Source organism: Phodopus roborovskii, unplaced genomic scaffold, assembly GCF_943737965.1.
Source record: "Phodopus roborovskii unplaced genomic scaffold, PHOROB, whole genome shotgun sequence".
Lineage (NCBI taxonomy): Eukaryota > Metazoa > Chordata > Mammalia > Rodentia > Cricetidae > Phodopus > Phodopus roborovskii.
In genome coordinates this window covers 15,971,844-15,990,271 of record NW_026126408.1, presented here as the reverse complement: position 1 = coordinate 15,990,271, position 18,428 = coordinate 15,971,844, and the positions used below count along the sequence as shown (strand labels likewise).

Below are 18,428 nucleotides of genomic sequence, written 5' to 3'. Positions count from 1 at the left end.
AGGGAGGCACTGTTGGATTTTATCAATTTGTCTGTGGCCACATGGAAGTCCACACTATTGCATGTATGTGTCTGAAAGGTCACTTGAAAGCCACAAGGAACATAGCCCAGGACTGGGAAGAGCTGGGACAGGTAGAGGCTGCAGTGGTAAACCAAATAAAAGTGGACAAAGTGAGGGATGGTAGGAATGCCTGTCATCATATACTTGAGAGGGAAAGGAAGGAAAGAAGATCAACTGTTCAAAGCCAGTCAGTGCTACACAGTAAGACCTTATCCTCCCCACCCCCATTAAAAATAAGTGTGAACCAGACAGAGATAGACAAGATGAGAGTGGTTTGAGTGAAACATTCAGATAGAACTATATATTATATGGGGAGGGAGGGTTATTGTTGGTTCTACCTGGGTTTCTGTCTGGATGGGTCACTGGACAGCCAATATGTTTACTGTGCTAGAGAAGGCAGACTTATATCTTCAGTGGCCCTGGATGGGTGGGATGATTGGAAAACTCTTTTGGTGTCCCCAGAGTCTTCATTCCTCTTATGCAATGATATTATTTAGAATTTGAGTTGATACCTGTATTTTGTCCACTAGAAGACACTACAATTTCTCTTTTTTCCATAGTGTGTTAAACCGCACCCCTATGCATCTAATCCAGGAAATCATATTAGTGGATGACTTCAGCAATGACCGTAAGTGACATTGACTATTGGCAACTGAGGCACAAATGTCTGGTCCCAGCCACTATGTAAAAGTGAAGGGAAGGTCACTGATACCCTGGGGGTAAAAGAAAGACAAGTTGGATAGCAGACATGGAAGACTGGGTGTCTATGCCTGAGCATAAAAAGGTGATAAACCTTTTTATTTGGGAAAAAAAATGTTGGGATGTTGGGGATCTCTGTTGTTAAGTTTTTGAGGACCAAATTAGCTAAATTTGTTAGGTCCCTGCCTGCGGTAGTTGGCAAGTGAGTGTACATGTATGGATGGATACATGTGGCATCAATGTTGTTAGCCCCTGCCCTACATTCATGGACATGAGAAGAGACACCACACAGTCAGAGAACCAGCACTCGAACCCGTAGCCCCATCAGATTCCTGATCTTGATGCTGCACTAATGTGCCCATCTGAACTCAGGCTGCCATGTTTCCTCTCTCTCATTCCCTGGGGATCTGGCAGGCCTTGGCACTGAGATCCCCAGGGAACATTCACCCCAACACACTTCGATGACAGTGTGAGCCTTTGAACCTTTCCACATAGTGAATATCACCATTTCCTGAAATGCATTTGCTTGGTTATTCCATAAAAGAACACAGGTGCTGTCCAGATTTACTCCCCTGGTCCACTTTCCCAAGTAAAACATGATGTGGTCTGTAGGCATCTTTTTAAGTTGGAAAGTCACAATAATTATAGAATAATTGGTAGAATTCAAGTAGCAGTGCCCTCCCTATCCCTCTTCTAACAGCCAATGTCCCAGATGCAGTTCAATCAGTCAACCATATTCAGATGCGACAGTCTTTTCCTGGTGTTAATCCAGGAGGGTGACACCAGGAGATAGGCAACCACAAGTATCAGGAAAGCAAGCTCCACCCCATCCAGCATAGGTGTTGGGAACTGGACATAGGGGTTGCTCACACATTGACACCTGCTGCATAAGCACTGGAAACACACACAAGGACAGAGACTCTTGATTCCTCATGGAAAAGTGAACTATGAGTGAGGCCTTGGGTACTAAGACCTCTACTACTTCTGGGACTCAGTGGCCCGCTGTTCTTGCCTAGTTAGGACCAGCTTAGAGTGAAGTTACACTCCTTCTGAGGGCCACCTGATGCTCAAGAGCAGAAGGGAGTGCTCTAAGGTCCCCTAGACACAGGATAGCCTAGGGTTTAAAAAGAGCCACAACAGCCTGTATTCAAACCCTAGATCCGGAGCTTCCTCACTCCTTTGCCATGTGCCTCAAGCAAACCATTAGCTTCAAGTCATCTCCCTCACCTACATAAAAGAGACTACCACAGTCATGTATAGGGTTTATATAGAGGCCAAGTGTATTGACACATTCAGAGCTCTTAGAGTAAGACCTTGCCAGGGGAAGCCCGTGAAAGTCTCTTCTGTTGCTCGTAAGCCAAGGTCTACAAATGAAACCAAAGGGTGGGGCTACTAGTCAGATTAGGGAAATGGTAAGGTGACAGAATAGTCCCAGTGTGATTGGGGCAAGTGACCAAAGGGCAGTAAGTCCCTTACCCATTAGGTTGGAGCACCCTCCCATTATAAGCTCTGTTGTGATGATAACAATCTGTTGGCTGATTTCTTCTTAAAGATGGCCTCCATGCTCTAAAAGCAACATACGAAGTTGTTTTCTCCTATTGGTGGCTTCCTGGCAGTTTTAACTAGATTCAGTGTAGTGAGAAACTCTGAATTAATCTAATGGTGTACACTTGGAACATTTTCATGAAAGCTTGTGGGTACCACTGTAGCTGACCTGTTCCAAATGGGCCCAGCTGTGATCACTTCACTCGGTGATTCTCAGATCCTTCCATGGCCTGGGAACACCCTGGACTCAGGACCAGGCTCTACAGTTACAGTGGTGATATAGCAAGTAGGTCTGCCTTCCTGATCCTTCTAATTTGCTCAACCACAGTCACACCCCAGGCATTCACTGTGCATGACTTTTGTCTTTGCAGCTGAGGACTGCAAGCAGCTCATCAAATTGCCAAAGGTGAAGTGCTTACGCAACAATGAGCGGCAAGGTAGGCTGCGCCATGGGGTAGGGTTGGTGTGAGTGGAGAGTGGGGTATGGTGGGTATATGTATTTGGGTGTTCCAAGGAATACTGAATGGCTCTTATATGGTCTTGCCGGTTATTGGAGCAACAGTGGTACCCACCTAGCCTTTTGTCCCTGATACAGGTCTGGTCCGGTCCCGGATGCGGGGTGCTGATATTGCCCAAGGCACCACTCTGACCTTCCTAGACAGCCACTGTGAGGTAAACAGGGATTGGCTGCAGCCCTTGTTACACAGGGTCAAAGAGGTGAGTCTGCCTGAGAAACAGAGCTGGGGTTCCTACCTCCCTCTTCTTCCAGGGCCTCTAAGCTTGTGACTTTACTTAGGGATCTGGATGGGACACATTGTTGTCACCACTTTATATATGAAGCATTAAACATAGTGGCTCATATGGCATGCAGTCAGTGGTGCAGGAAGGTCTGAGCTATTTGTTTTATCACACTGTTACCCACAACAACAAGCCTGAAATGGAAACTGTGTGCATGTAGCTTGTGGCATTCAGTATCCTGGGCCAGAACTATATCTGTGAGGCAGAAGAAAGTTCTGGAGAAAGTGTCCTCCCGAGTACCTTCTGAAGAGAGGAGGCAGCAGAAATAACCAGTTCCTGGGGCTTCTGTCTTCCACCTACCCATATACCACCCTTAGCTGCAATCCCTGTGCCAAGCCAGGAGGCTGGATGCTGCTAGAGGAAATCCCATCCTTTACCCTTGAATTATTCTGAGATTCTGTGTGCTGCTCCTCTCTATGCCACTCTAGAAAACAAAGCACAATTGTATTCTCCTTGTAACTTGGTACTCTCAGAGAAGGCTCTCCCATTCCTCTGGCTCATCTGCAGAGCACACCACACACTGAGGACCCTGATATCAATGATACATACTGGTGCTTGCCCTAAACTACTGACTTGCACAGCTAGCATGGAAAGCAGGAGTCAGGCATTTGTAGCATACTCATTTCACAGATGAGAAAATAGTGCCTGGACTGTGATGTGATGTAGTTTCATATTCTTTAGGCATGATAGCCCTAGAATCAGCAGAACAGCCTGTGGCCTGGGCAGCTTCGGTTTCCTTGTGCACTGGCTGGTAGAGCCACTCAATGCCTGCCTGTATAATAATAGTGTTGAGTGGAGAGAAAAGCCCAATGAACAAACTGTTCAACAGAGAACCAAGAAATCCTTGCCAGTTGTCTATTGCAGGAAGTACCTTCCATGGGTTGACTAAACTCTCACACGTGGGGCGAGTTATCAACACCTAATTAAGGACTATTTTCTCTGAGTTTGGGAGAGTTTCCTCTGACTTTGTACCCTTAGCATTTTTCATATCAAAGAGGGAAATAACTTTTGTGAGCTGGCCCTTCAGTTGAAGGGTTTCCCTTGGCACTGAAGGCCCTTCCAGAAACCTTTCTCCCTCTGTATTCTCATCCTCGCATCCTTAATCTCCCCAGGCTTCTGTGATGATACAGATGGACTGTTTCTGGTTCTGTCATTGCCCTTCCTAATGTTCTATCTCTGTCTCTGTCTCTCTTCTGATGGGAGATGCCAGTATGTATATATGTTTTTCATACTGGTTAATGAATAAAGCACTGTTGGCCAATAGGAAAGCAAGATAGGAGGGACTAGGAGACAAGGAGGAAATAGGAAGTGGTAAAGAGGAGTCAACATGGAGAGACCGGGGGAGACCAGATGCCTGCCCCACTCTCCGGTAGGTGAAACCACCACGTGGAAATACATAGAAATGGGTTAATAATTAAGACAGAGCTAGCCGATAAGAAACAAGTAACTGGCCAACAGCATAATATCAAATACAGAGTCTCTGTGTATTATTTGGGGCTGGTGCGGCGGCAGGACAAGACCGGCAGCGGGCATAAAAACCTTACTTCTTACACTCTTCCTGTGTGTGTGTGTGTGTGGTGTGTGTGTGTGTGTGTGTGTGTGTGTGTGTGTGTGTGTTTGGGGCTTTGGGGGTATCGTATAACTGGAGTCATCTAATGTTTTTCCTTTTTTGCTTTGTATCTTTATTTTCTGAAACAAGATCTCTTGTACCAGTCCTTTTCTTTTAGGCTACCAAGCAGTTCCCAAATCATAACATGGAGACTTATTATTAGTTTTGATTACTTGGCCTAGTTTATGCTCATTTCTGGCTATCTCTTTTAACTTAAATCAACCTGTTTCTCTTTATCTGTATCCCTTTTGCCTCAGGGCTTTGCTTTTCTTTCCTTCGGTATATCTTACTTTCACTGCTTCTTGTGTCTCACTGGTTGGCAGCTGCCTCTCTTCTGGCCTCCAGTGTCTCCCTCCTTCTCCTTGTCTCTTTGTCCCCATCTTCCAAGCCTAGTTTCCTCATCCTAGTTATTCTCTCTGCCTGTCAGCACACCTATTCTGTCTCTGCCCAGCTATTGGATGTTTAGCTCTTTATTAGACCAATCAGGTACACTTTAGGCAGGCAAGGTGAAACAGATGCAATGCATCTTACATAATTAGACAAATACAGCAGCATAAACAAATGTAGCACATCTTTATGTAGTTAAAATAGTATTCCACAACAATCGCTTACTGAATCTAAAGCTCCATCACATTGTCTAGGCTGACTTGTAAAGTGCTTCAGGAATCTGCCTGTCTCCATCACTCTCATCCATCACAACCACTGATAAGTGCTGCTGCCTTGTCAGATTCTGAGAATCCGAACTCAAGTCATCATGCTTGCACAACATGTACTTTGCTGGCTGACCCATCTCCCCAGTACCAGCCAATGCCTTGCCTCATCTTTGACCTGGTTCTTCCTGTCCCTGGCCACCTTATTTTCCTTTCCACAAACCTTCTGGTTCCTCAAGACTGCCCCATCTGCATGCTTAGCCAGGGTCTCTCCAGACAGCCACAGCCTACTCTATCCTCCATTTTCCTCTTCTGACTTCTTAGTCTCCCTTAACAGATAACAAATGCAGTTGGGAAGTAGTCCCCTCCCATCACCACCTTAACTGTTGTAGATTGGCCCTCGGTGCTTCGAAACTACCTTTAGAAGCCCTAACATGTTGGGATTGTGGCATTAGTAAAGTAGACTCACTGCCTATCCCATACTAATTAGCTGGTATCAGATGACACCTATTTGGAGAAGAGTCTCAAACAGGCTATGTGAAAGAAATTATTTGGTACTTAGTAAGCCTCACATGGTTCCTATATACAATCTGTACGGGTTTGGAAAGAACCAACACAGAATAGGTAACCATGGGTAGAAGTTCTTCATGAGAAAGAAACATGGGAAAGCTTAGGGTACCTCACAGGTGCTGAGCAGCCCCCTCCAGTGGGAACATTTATATCCCTAGAAAGGTCTTTGTGCCTGTGAATTGCTCTCAGGAGCCAAGGGCTAATGAAGTCATCCTCTCGCTAGACTATGTCTGAAGCCAACAAAAATCTAGAGTATGGAAACAGGGTTTGAAGGCCAAGGCTGAAGACCCACGGGAAGAAAAAGAGAGCAAGAAATTGACAGCTAGCCAGGAAGAGAAGTTGGGGTTGGAGGCGATGTTCCCCACTTCAGCTAAGGTTATGCAAAAGAAATGGACTTAAAGCCAGGAGTGTGGTATTATGGAAACCCTTGACCCAGAACAGAAGATGGGAAAGAAGAGGCCTGGACCTCTCATTTTCCATCACAAATGTGTCCCACAGTTACTGCAGACTTTTTGGGAAATATGGAACATTAGAATGAAAACTAATCAACCAAAATTCTATCGTGTGAAGAAATACACAGCCTCATTTTTTCCCACTTTGGGTCATTTTCTCTTCGAAGAAGCACCTTTTAGATAGTTGTAATCTCCTGTATTTACCCAACTTTGTATTCTGCTGCCTCCCTTACCCATGAACACTTTCCTGTGGTCTCTAAGGTAATTTAGCCTTAGCCAGAATAGCAGATGTATTGTGTGTGTGCATGCACATGCATGTAAATGACATGTAGCAAAACTGACCATTTTAATCATTTCAAACTTCAGTTACAGGCTATGTGCCTCTCACTACAACTCTCACTACAATCTAATTATAAAACACTCTCACCACCTCAGAGGGAAACCACACCGATAAGCCCCCACTCCTCACTTCTGTCCCCTCCCTGCCTCTGCAGCCACTAATCTACTTTGTCCCCGGGGACTTGCCCATTCTGTACATTTCAGAAAATTAGAATCATATGAGATGGCCCTTGAGCCTGACTTGTCTTACCCAGCATATATTGAACTCCACATATGTTCTAGCATGTCAATATTCTTTTGTGATCAATAATCATTCCATGGTAAGTCTGGGCCATGTTTTGTTTTTATGTTTATCCACATGTAGATACCAATAATGATGCTGGTATAATTATTCATGTACTGGTTTTTATTCATGTATCTATTTTCAGTTCTTATGGGATGTATACTAAGGATTAGGATTGCTGAAATTAGATGTTTCTTGTGCATGCCCCCCCAAGATGATTAACCTTGAAGAACTTTTTAAAGTAGCTATTGTTACTCTTTGATAATTTCATACATTTATATACAGAATTTGGCTCATTGCCCATTACTGTCTTAAACTCCTACCTCTCTCCCTCTAAAATCTTCCTTCTCTCCAACAATTACCCTCTTACTCTGTTCTTTCTCTCTCTCTCTCTCCCTCTCCCTCTCTCTCTCTCCTTCTCTCTGTCCCCATTCCCCCATCATTGTGTGTGTGGCTCTGGATACTATGGTCTCCCCATGTAGACCAGGCTGGCCTTGATATCTGCCTCCTCAATGCTGAGATTAAAGATTTGTACCACCACAGCTGGCATCTCTCTCTCTCTCTCCCTCTCTCTCTCCCTCTCTCTCTCCCTCTCTCTCTCTCTCTCTCTCTCTCTCTCTCTCACTCTCTCTCTCTCCTCGCTGTATTTAATTAAGGTTGTCTGCATGAGCACTCATGGGGGATTATTTACTGGAATACATGCAACTTATCAGTGGCTACACCACTGGGGAAGATGAATTTCAGCGACCCCCCACCCCCAGTACTCATTAGCCAGCCAGAGGCTAACAGTGGGAGGTGGAACCTCATAATCCCCTCCTCTGTGCTGGATGAAAATAGGGATGTGCCAATCTCATTCGCATCTTTAGTAGAAAATCACAGTCTTTGGAGGGTATTTTTAAGGGAGTTCAGCCTTAATTAGTCTGAATCCTTTTCTATCTCAGTGGCTCTGGGTGCATCTTGGAAAACTCTCTGAGAAATGGTCTCATGTCTCTGTCTGCAGCCAGCCTTACCTACAGACTGGCACAGTCCTCCTTGCTTTCTCAAATGGAAGGTTGGCTTCTGGCAGCCAGACACTCCTCTGGGAGTCATTTGGCCCCATGATGGAGCTTAGCCTCTTGCTCCCCATCACCATCCAAGCTCAATCTTTCACAGTGAAGAGATTAGTGAGGGAGCCCCAGGATTAGCCTAGAGAGTCCTCTATGGGCTGCTAAGATCACCCTGAAAGCTTTCCTCAATACTATGGGCAGCCTCTGGGACAGCCTGGGGACAGCCTCGCAGGAATAGGGATTGTGTATGCATTCCAGCTGTGATTCTGTATATCTTTGTATATGCCTTGTTTCACATAGAATGTGATCTGATCTTATGAGCGGAAATGGAAATTTTAAGCTATAATTGGAGATTGGGGTTTTCAAAAATAGAAAGAAGTTGTCCTAAGCCATCTTCAGCTAAAGTTTTCCATGCGACACCTCCCTAATTTCTCCTCTCCTCCCCTCCCTTCCCTTCCCTCTAATTCTTGATACCGGAAACACCAAGTTCGTTTCTGTGCTTTTTTCCCTTAACATAATCTTCTCTTTCACCTCCGTCCTTATATGTGTTTTTGATGGGGAAAAGTTTCAAGAAATCTCAATCCTTTCAACACCCAGTAAATTTATATAAATGGTAGTTGCTTTATCCTTCAATGCCTTTGTATGTGCTTTCCTCTCTTGCTTCCTTACACAAGCTCTATTCAAATAGCAGGAACATCTTGCAAGTAGTAGCAACTTACGTCCACATCACAGGTTTACAAACATGCAACATGCCAGTTTACTAAGGTCATACATGACAGAGCCTGAATGGAAATCCAGACTTCCTGTCGATAAACCCTAACCCTCCCCTACAGTATCCTCACCTTAAGAACCCTCCCCCAGCACCTTAAGGACCTTCCCCCAGCTTCTCTCATGTGGGTGATTCGGATGTAAACTGATCCTCTACCCTCTGCTAGCTTGCTCAGTTGAATATATGGTTCCCAGCTGGTGGTGCTGTTTTGGGATGTTTTGTAACTAGTGGGAAGAAGGGGTCTATCCAGAGGAAGTAGGTTGCTGAGGGTGAGTCTTAAGGGCTGTAGCCTACCCCTCATGCCATTAGCCTCTCTGCTTCCTGATCTTCAGTGGCATTAGCAAGCAGCCACTGCTGTCATGACATGCCTTCCCTGCCACGTAGAGCCTAAATAGACTCTTCTTTGCCTTCAGTTGTTTCTTGTCAAGTATTTGGTCCTGAGGAAGAAAATATACTATCTCACACTGGCCCCCTAGGCCAACTGAGAGGCCCTCTGGGCTGTTAGTAGACCCTGTTTGTAGACATCTTCTCCAAGACTATAGAGTCTCTACACATCTTTGTTCCCCTGTGATTCCTACACCACAGGAAGAGTCAGGAATGCTGGTGACCACTGGAGAGAGTGCTTCTAGAAGTTTTTGATTGCCCATTCACAGTATGCTTTGATTATGTGAATTGGTGGGAAAACGAGAGGTATGACAGCAGCAGTGATTGATGGCTACTGCTCAGTGCTTTGAGCCTCCCCTCCTCCTGGTAAGGGGGTGGGGAGTAGAGATAAGGATGGGGTAGGGGAAACAGGCTTGAATTTTCATGGTAGAGAGGAAATGGGAAATAGGGAATAGTCCAGGATTCATCTAGGATTTTACCAGCTGCTTGCTTATGCTCAAGCGTGGACCTAACTTTTAGGTTATACTATTTAGGGCTACATAGCAGGAGCCTCTGTGGATTCTGGGTCAACAATACAATTATTGAAATTCTCTCCATCACTGAGGCTCCAGCTTGAAAAGCCACCCTGTTAAGCCATAAGTGACCCATCTGGTCCCTGCCACCACCTACACAAAGATGTAGGGAGTGAAAGCCTCTCTCCTTTAGCCAATGCCATCAAATACTCACTGCCTTCCAGGCTCTAGGCTAGGCCTAGGGCCACACCAGAGAGTAGACGCCAATCCTTGGGTATAGAGAGCTTGTGTTCTGGTTTTGGTGACTCTCGCTGCAAAAGCCTTCTTTAGCCCCTTTCAAGGTAATAACTCCACATAGCACTCAGCCTCCAAACAGCCCTCACTGCCTGTCTGTTCTCCGCTGACCAGATACCACAGATGAGGTGTGGCAGCAGTCCTGAGACACAAGCTTTCAGAGGGGTAGGTGAGTGCTTGGGGAGCCTGTCCCAGCTGTGGTGCAGTGCCCATGTGATGGCTGTGGCTGAGGTGTGTGCTCTATACTTGGTTTTCATTTTGATATTTAAATAGGGAAAGGGAGTTTCTTTCCTCTAAAGTGATACAGAACAAGATTATCATCTAAGAGCCCTCAAGACCTTTCCTGACCTCAATGCGAGGATCCACAAGTTAGTGAAGCAAACCCATTGTGTTTATTCCTGATTGTAGTGAAAGGAAACAGGTTAACAATAGTAGAAGCAAGGCCTTGTGCTAAGTTCCATCATGAACATTCAGCAGTCCTCTCCCAGAAGGGCTCTATAGACAGCATCTACTTCTCCCAGGAGCAATTTATGGCAGCCCAGGAAGAAGAGGGAAGATATTGCTAACCAGAGAACCTCACCTGTGCCTTGGTATCCAGAGCTTTAACTGGGCATCAGTCACATAGATGAGCCTGAATTTTATGGTCTTCTTGGTCTCCGCATGTGACTGTAGAGGTCAAGCTGGTACTTCGTGGGACAAACTCTTCAGTTAACACTACAGTGTTAGCACAACCTAGTGTGGCCCAAGACTCCCAGGGAAATGATGACTGCTTGTAAGCACAGTTTACCAAGAGCTTAGAGGTTATCCCTAGCTGCTGGGCACAGACTAGACATGTCTTTGTGTATAAGGATCACAGAAGGAATTAGTGCAGCTGCAGAGGTCCCTGAACACAGCCAGAGGAGATGGTTTGAAGACTTGGTGGGACTTACAGAATACGTTCTTGAGCTTTTGCTTTTAAAGTTAAAGTGATGTGAATATCCTCAAGGGTATGTGTGTATGCTCATATACACAACATCAATGGTTGGAGAGTAGCTTCAAAGAGACCATGGTAACCAGGCAGGTGCAGTGCTGACAGCTGAAGTACCCATGACATCCCTGCAGTGGAAGCAATACCTTCCACCTGGGCCAATTGGTTTTCAGGAGTACCTTGCTCCTGTCAGAGTCAATTGGATGTGGGAGGCTCAGGGCCAAATTAAGTCTATGAACTTAGAATCAAGTGCTCTGTGATTCTGGAGCTTAAAAATAAGGAGACAACCTCATTTGGGAAAAAGATTGAACCTGGAAATTAAATGGCTTCAGGAGGAGGCAAAAGTTCGTGCCTAAGCTGGGCCAAGGAGGCGGGGGAGAAGGAGAGATGATCTGGCCTTTCCAGGCCACTTAACTCTCAGTGTGAGATCCAGGAATCTTTGTGTTTATACCATTGTTGGGACAGATATCCCTGTGTCATACTCATCTACAAGGGACAAACTTGATAGACTTGGGCTTGGTTGTTTTGAGAATATCACTTAAGACATTTCTTTAGGGATTATTTTCTTTTTAATTCTGTGTATGTGTGCATCTATATGTGGGTATGTGCACACCACACACACACACACACACACACACACACACAGGTGCCCATGGAAGCCATGTGTATTATATTCCCTGGAGATGGAGTTATAAGGGTGTGAGCCTCCTTATGTGGACACTGGGAACTGAAACCAAGTCCTCTTGGAAGAGTAGGAAGCACTATTGCCCACTGAGCCATCTCTCTAGCACAGATGACTTTGATGACAATATACAGGGTATCCTGAGGAAGAAGTGAGTGATGATATTGGAAAGCAAGATGCATGACTATGTTTTTAAATTGACACAATAGTTCTGCATATTCATGGGGTACCTTTCCATATATGTATACAACAAGTAATGATCAAATCAAGGTAATTAGCATTTCTGTCACCTCAAACATTGATCATTTATTTGTGTTGAGAACATTCAAAATCTTCTCTTTTAACATTCTGAAATATATAACAAATTATTCAAAGCTCCTCTACTGTGCTGGAGAACTGTAGGTCTTACAATTCCTCTAACTGAATTTTGGTGCCTGTTATCAGTCCTTTCTATGTCCTCCCCAACCACCCCCCACCCCCACTCCCTGGTAATGTCTGTCCTGCTCAAACAACACTTCATGCTTTCACTTATATGTGGAAGCAGGTTAATAAATACACCTTCTGTTAGAGGTGATTATAAAGTATTGGACAATTAAGTAGCATGACCAGATTTGTATAGCAGAAAGAATATGGGCAACCATATACAGAAGGAATGGGAACAGTATGAATGAGGTGGGTAAGGGCTTATGCGGCCATGGTAGTTCTCTAGGCAAGAGTCAGTGCGGATTCAGAAGAGTCCTTCAGAACTTCAGGATCAGAACTGGAAGCTGATCTGGGTGATGGACAGGGTAAATCATAATTTAGTGCTAGGGCAAGAGGATGTGGGATGATCTGCTAATAGAATTCAGAACTTGAAAAAGGGGTATGTCAGTAGAAGATGATGAAGCCACTGTTGAAGAGCTGAGTGAATGTGTGTATGGAAGTAGCCAGCGGCATATTGGGCTGATTAGTAGGTGGGAATTCAGGACTAGATATATAGGTATGTGTCTGCCTGCAGGGAACCACTACTCACAACTTGTCTAACAACTCTAGGCCTCAAATGAAGAAATTTGGAACCCAGGTTGCCTTTGTGCATTCAGTTTCTTAAGACTAGGCTAGAGTCACTAGTTGATTAGTATCCCCAAATTTTCGCTGACTTCTGGTCAGCAGGTGTTCCCTGCAAACTGAATGCAGGTTTTTCTTTTACAGGATTACACAAGGGTTGTATGCCCTGTGATTGACATCATTAACCTGGATACCTTCAATTACATTGAGTCTGCCTCAGAGCTCAGAGGGGGTGAGCGAGCTAATACTTCTCTTCCTCCTCTTGTTTCTCCTCTTTTTTTCCCCTCTGTCTTTCTCCTCCTCTTCTTCCCCTCCCCCACCCTATACCCCCTTCCTCTTTACCCCATCTCAACATGGGGAAAATGAAGACCTCTGGTGAGTTGTCTGACATGTCTGAGTCTATATCTTGCAATAAAATCCAGTTCAGCCTGGCCCTTTCTCCTGGGACACTGAAGTACAATGCTGGGGAAATGAGCCAGACATCCCAGTCCTGGAGTTCTAGCTTTAATCTGGGGCTGACTCCTCGATGCTAGGATGTAGGGGAAACTAGAAGTCCCTGGGTATGGTCTGTTATCTTGATATTGACATCACCCTCTCCCAGAGACCCTCTCTCCGCTGCTCTCAGCCTCTGGCCTAGTTCACTTTTACCCAACACTGACATCTAGGTGATTCTGATCATTTGCACCAAAACTCCCTGCTTACTCCCTCCTGATACTCAGACCTGTGATTTTTGTCCCATAATGCCCATTCTGTCACCTTTGTGCCATGTGCCTTGGCTTTTACCCTTTGCTCTTTATTTCTTTATCTAGCAGGGAGCTTCAGAGGGGCTCCATGGGCTAGAGTGGGAGGAGGGAATTTAGAGGGAACTTCGGTAGCCCCACTGTTGAGCAGAAAACCACTGTTGAAAAACCAAATCAACTGGGCCAATGCTGTATTTTAGGGTTTGACTGGAGCCTACACTTCCAATGGGAACAGCTCTCCCCAGAGCAGAAGGCTTTGCGCCTGGACCCGACTGAGCCCATCAGGTGAGTATAAACGGCTGCTGCATAGGGGGTGGGCAGGTTCAGCCCCAGTTAACCCTTCCCGCTGTCCCATGGTTCAGAAAGGTCAGTAATGAGTGTCCAAAAGAGTGGGAAAGTGGGAACGAAAATCCCAGGCCAGGGAATCTCTACTTTTTCCCTTAGTCTGGAAAGTTTCTGTCTTATGGAGACTTCTGGGTAAGCAAACAGGACCTTTAGAGACCTTTGCTGTAGAATGGTAACCAATACTCCCCACCTTCACAGGAGCCTTGATGGCTTTTATGCCTCCTTATGACTAACAGGTAAGGGTCATCACATTTGGGCCTCTGGGGAGGGAAGAAATGCTTCCTAGAGCCCATGAGTTCAAGTTTTTGGTTGTCAGGGTTCATCTCAGAGAGGACTGTGGAGGCCATAAACCTTGGAACTATAAATAAAGTGGAATCAAGGCATGGCCACTGACACATCTGTGTTTGTTCTGTATGAACTTGGCAGCTTGCACTGTACTAATTGGCCATTGTGTAGATGGCTCTGGCATGCTACACATTTTCTTTTGTGGTTCCATTGTCACCTATGCTAGCAAGGTGTCTTCCTGGAGTTCACAGCCATTGGAGAGGATCTGGCACAGAATAGAGCCGAGTTTCTGTCCTGCAGGGGAGCCTGTGGTCTCAGCATTGAGATGAGGCCTTGATGTTATGCTTGAGACTGGTGTGCAAATGCATCCAATTTCTCTTGGGAACCTTCAGACTCAAACAGTTCTGCCTCAGGGGGAATCTGGGGTATCTGGAGTGCTTGAAGAACTACAAACAAGGACAGTAGCCTGGAATTTCTCCATCCAGTCACTTTAAAATGTCCAAGATCATTCAAGAGTGCCTATGTTTCTGGCACCTACATCATTATAGATGTTGGATCATTTCATTCAATTGACTTAAGTTGAAATGAAGACCAGGGGGTACCAAAGAGCTGAATAGTTGTGGCCTAGACAGGTGGGTAGAGACCCAAAGATAATTGTGTCTCATGGATCTCCTAGCTCATCTCTCCTTCCTCATCTTTTATAATCTGGACAAAATCTGGACAGAGAGAGTAGAACCAGATAACACTTAAAACAATGTCCTTTATCCCCAAAGGCAAAGAAGCTGCCCCCCCACCAGGTTGAGCCCTGTGCTCTTCTATGTCAGTGCATGTAGCAGATTTTTGGTGTGGGGAGAGTGTAACCTGTGCAAATACTTCAGAGGAGTAGAGCAGGGCATGGGCAAAGATGGCACTGAAGCTACCAGTCTGTCCCAAGAGAAAGTCTTGGGATAGGTGTTCTTATGTACATTGCTTATCAGGGAGGAAGTATTTCCAGTATTAGGCCAACATTCCAGGAACAGCAAATTGTCATAGCAAAGGCAAACTCGGGGCTTCTGACCTGCTCTTCAGGGTTACCGTGGAGACGGAACTCCCTTTGCTCTCTGGGCACATTGAAGTGTGGGCCAAGACCCTAAGTGTTCACAACCCTAGCCATTGATTTTGCTAATGTGTGTCCTAATCCTTGCAGAATTACCTGCTTGGCTCATGCTGCTCTTGTCTACCTGCCTACTTTCTCTTTCCAAACAACTTCTCTAGCATCTCTCTGAGCAATCAAGAGCCATCGTAGGTTAAAGGAGATTCCCACCTCCTCAAAGAAAGAATTAGTTTGCTATGGCTGCAGCAACAAGTACTCGAGTTGTTTAAATGGGAGAAGTCTGTGCCTCAGTTTAGAGACAGGCGAGGTGTTGGCAGAGTTGCTACCCTCTGAGAGCTGTCCAGGTCTCTTGGCTCAGCTTGCAGATTGCCAGCTTCTCTCTAGTATCCACATACTCTTTTTGGTATTTTCAAATCTACATGCCAATTTCCCTTTTTTATAAAAACTTCAGTCATTGGATCTAGGCCCACCCTCATTACCTTGTTTCAACTTGATTCCTTGCTATCAACTCTGCCTCCAGATAAGGTCACATTTTGAGATACTGGGAATTAGGATTTCAGTAAAACTTTTATTTTTTATGCAGGGGTGGAGTGGCCAGGGATTTGAAATACAACACAAAGGTAAAAATCAAGGAAGTGGACAGAGGTCAGGACATGGCCACACTGCTCACAGCCCTTCTCTGTGTGGTCAGCTTTGCTCTAAGAGCCTCAAGCAGGACATCAGGAGGAAGAGCATTGGATCGGTGTTGATAAGTGAAGTTTCCTGTCTTCAAGGTCAGAGAATTTGCAAGCAGAGGGCAAAACTCTGCAGCAGATCCTTGTTTTAGATAGCCTAAAAATATATTGGCTCTTCTGAAGAGGCGAAGAAATCATCTTGAGTTCTGGACTCTTAGAAGCAGAGTTGGAGGGTACCTTCTTATTAAATGCTTCCCCACCTTATCCCCTTTCCAAACAGGACTCCAATCATAGCTGGAGGACTCTTTGTGATTGACAAAGCCTGGTTTGATTACCTGGGTAAATACGACGTCGACATGGACATCTGGGGTGGGGAGAACTTTGGTAAGTCTCTGTCGTGAGTGCCATGATCTGTATTACTTTGTTCAGTGCAGCTTGAGAGTTCTGTGTTCTTAGCCACCACATCAACTGAACAGGTACCAAGATCTGGCATGGGGGAGGGGACATGGTCTGGAAATGTGAGTTATTCCTTTTGGAATGACTGTGATTGTAGGACGGTGGTCATAGCAAGATAATTTCTTCATGGGAAGTGTAGATCCCAAGGACCAGGGACACATGCCCAAGCAGGTTCTTGAGGGAGGAAGTAAGATATGAAATGCAAGAGAACTAAGAACGAATTCCAAAACAATGGAGCCAGATATGGGTTTGAACTAAAAACACTGAACTTAGGGGTTTGAAGTTGAAGAACACAGAGAAGGAAAAAAAAAAAAATGTGGCCCAGGAGTGAGAAATCAATCCCTTCTCATCGTAGTTCTGGGTTGATCACCACAAATGCCATGAGGTCATTTACCCTTACCTTTCAGTGGGGAAAGAATGGGGTGAGGAATGGTTGGCTGCTACACATAGGTGCCCTGCCCTGGCCATAGTAGTGGCTGATATTTGCAGCTGCAGGGAAAATGTCTCGGATAAGAAGTCCTATTTCACCCATCTAGTAACACTAAGCTGTCCTCTTGTCCTCGGTGGGAAAGTGTAGCTTGTTTTAGCAGCCCTCCTTCTTGGGGGGGTGCTGTGAATATCTTGAGGTCAGTTAGAGTGGTAGAATCCATGGGCACGTGAGTTTCTACCAAGGAAGTGGGACCTAGTGAGGCTGGTATGTAGTCTTCATTGTCCCTATATATCTCCATCCCTCACTGTGCCTAGGGCCTGCTGTGCCGGAGGGCCCACAGTGACTGTTGGTTGAGCAAACCAATCACAGAAGTGTAACAGGGAGAATCCTAATGTGAGGGGTGTTTCTCCTCTGTGGGTACTGGAGGTGTGCTGGCATGGACTTGGGGAGCAGTACACAGGCCAGAAAATCGATCCATTGGCTCACCCTGGCATTAGCAGCCTGGCATTATCCATTGTTGTCTCCTATTCCTGCCCTCAGGGTATTTTATGGCTTTCTTCTTTGGTCACTAAGAATTATTTCCCAGAAATTTATGGCTTCAGCCTAACCCACAGCATCTGTTCTCCCAACCTGGACAGGATAGGGGAGAAATCTATCAGGAAATTGGTCTCTTGCCAGGTAGGGGTCAGGCTGGAAGCACACTAATAGAACTGGAGTTTGTAGTCCCCAGCACACAAGTCAAGGGTGACTACCCTCCTAGGGGAATCAGTCATTGTTGGTCCTGAGGAATGTAACAGAAATTGTGAATATGCTGGTGTGGGTTCCAGGTGAAACTGTGTCTCTTATTACACAGAACCATTTATCTGTGTGCCCCCAGGCTCATAGCACTTCTTTCTTAGTGAGAAGTTCCAGCCCTCCTTCCCACCAGCAAAAGAGTGCTCCCTGCAGCCCATCTGATAGATGTCAGTGTTCAGTCTCTGCCCCAATGCCATTCATAAAGATTCAGAAACTTTCACTGTTTGGCACATTCTGGGTTGATAATTTTGGGGGGAATTATTAGAAAACTCTTCAAGTTACAGCTCAGCTCCATCCAGTTTGTCTGCTGGGGTTCTTCTTGTCCTCTTGAACTGTACAAGACTAGGATAATCCTTCCTGGGTGTAGCTGTATCATTTGGATGCAGGCAGCATCGTCATTTGCAGGATGCCACATTCTGGTCCCACTTATCGGGCGCCCTTCCTTTAGAGTGATGTTAACACACAGCTGCTCAAATCAAGATGCAATCTCGTCGAGCTGGCTTCTGAGTCGCTTGGCATCACGAAAGGCTGATTTGAATAGAGAAGTTGGGAAATGGTCCCTGGGAAGTGTGGGAGAGACTTTTATAATCCATCACAAGATTTTTGAGACCACAGAGAAGCAACCAATTTGCTTCCCTGCACCCCAACATTCTATTATGTTGTAGATGGCTAACAGCACTCTAAAAGCCTTTTCTGGAATTTTTTTCCTTCCTTTTTCTTTCTTTCTTTCTTTCTTTCTTTTTTTTTTTTTTTTTTTTTTTTTTCTTTTTCTTTTTTTTTTTTTTTTTTTTTAATTTTTGTATACCAGAAAGTAAAGTCCTTTTCCAAGAGTGGATCCATCACATGATTGTATTCAAGGGGGTAACATTTACAAGGAGCAGGTAGCCAGGCTGCTCAGTATGAGAAG

The 18,428-nt window shown here is 45.3% G+C and overlaps 1 protein-coding gene across 1 annotated transcript in view; it reads left to right on the top strand.

The window, feature by feature from the left end:
• The window catches only part of Galnt14 (polypeptide N-acetylgalactosaminyltransferase 14), a 217,707-nt gene that overhangs the window by 162,181 nt on the left and 37,098 nt on the right, over window positions 1–18,428 (top strand). Inside the window, exons 4-9 of the mRNA XM_051181849.1 lie at window positions 621–688; window positions 2,676–2,741; window positions 2,900–3,021; window positions 12,848–12,935; window positions 13,644–13,728; window positions 16,121–16,224. Of these exons, the coding sequence (XP_051037806.1) occupies window positions 621–688; window positions 2,676–2,741; window positions 2,900–3,021; window positions 12,848–12,935; window positions 13,644–13,728; window positions 16,121–16,224 (533 nt within the window). The remainder of the gene's footprint in view (window positions 1–620; window positions 689–2,675; window positions 2,742–2,899; window positions 3,022–12,847; window positions 12,936–13,643; window positions 13,729–16,120; window positions 16,225–18,428) is intronic.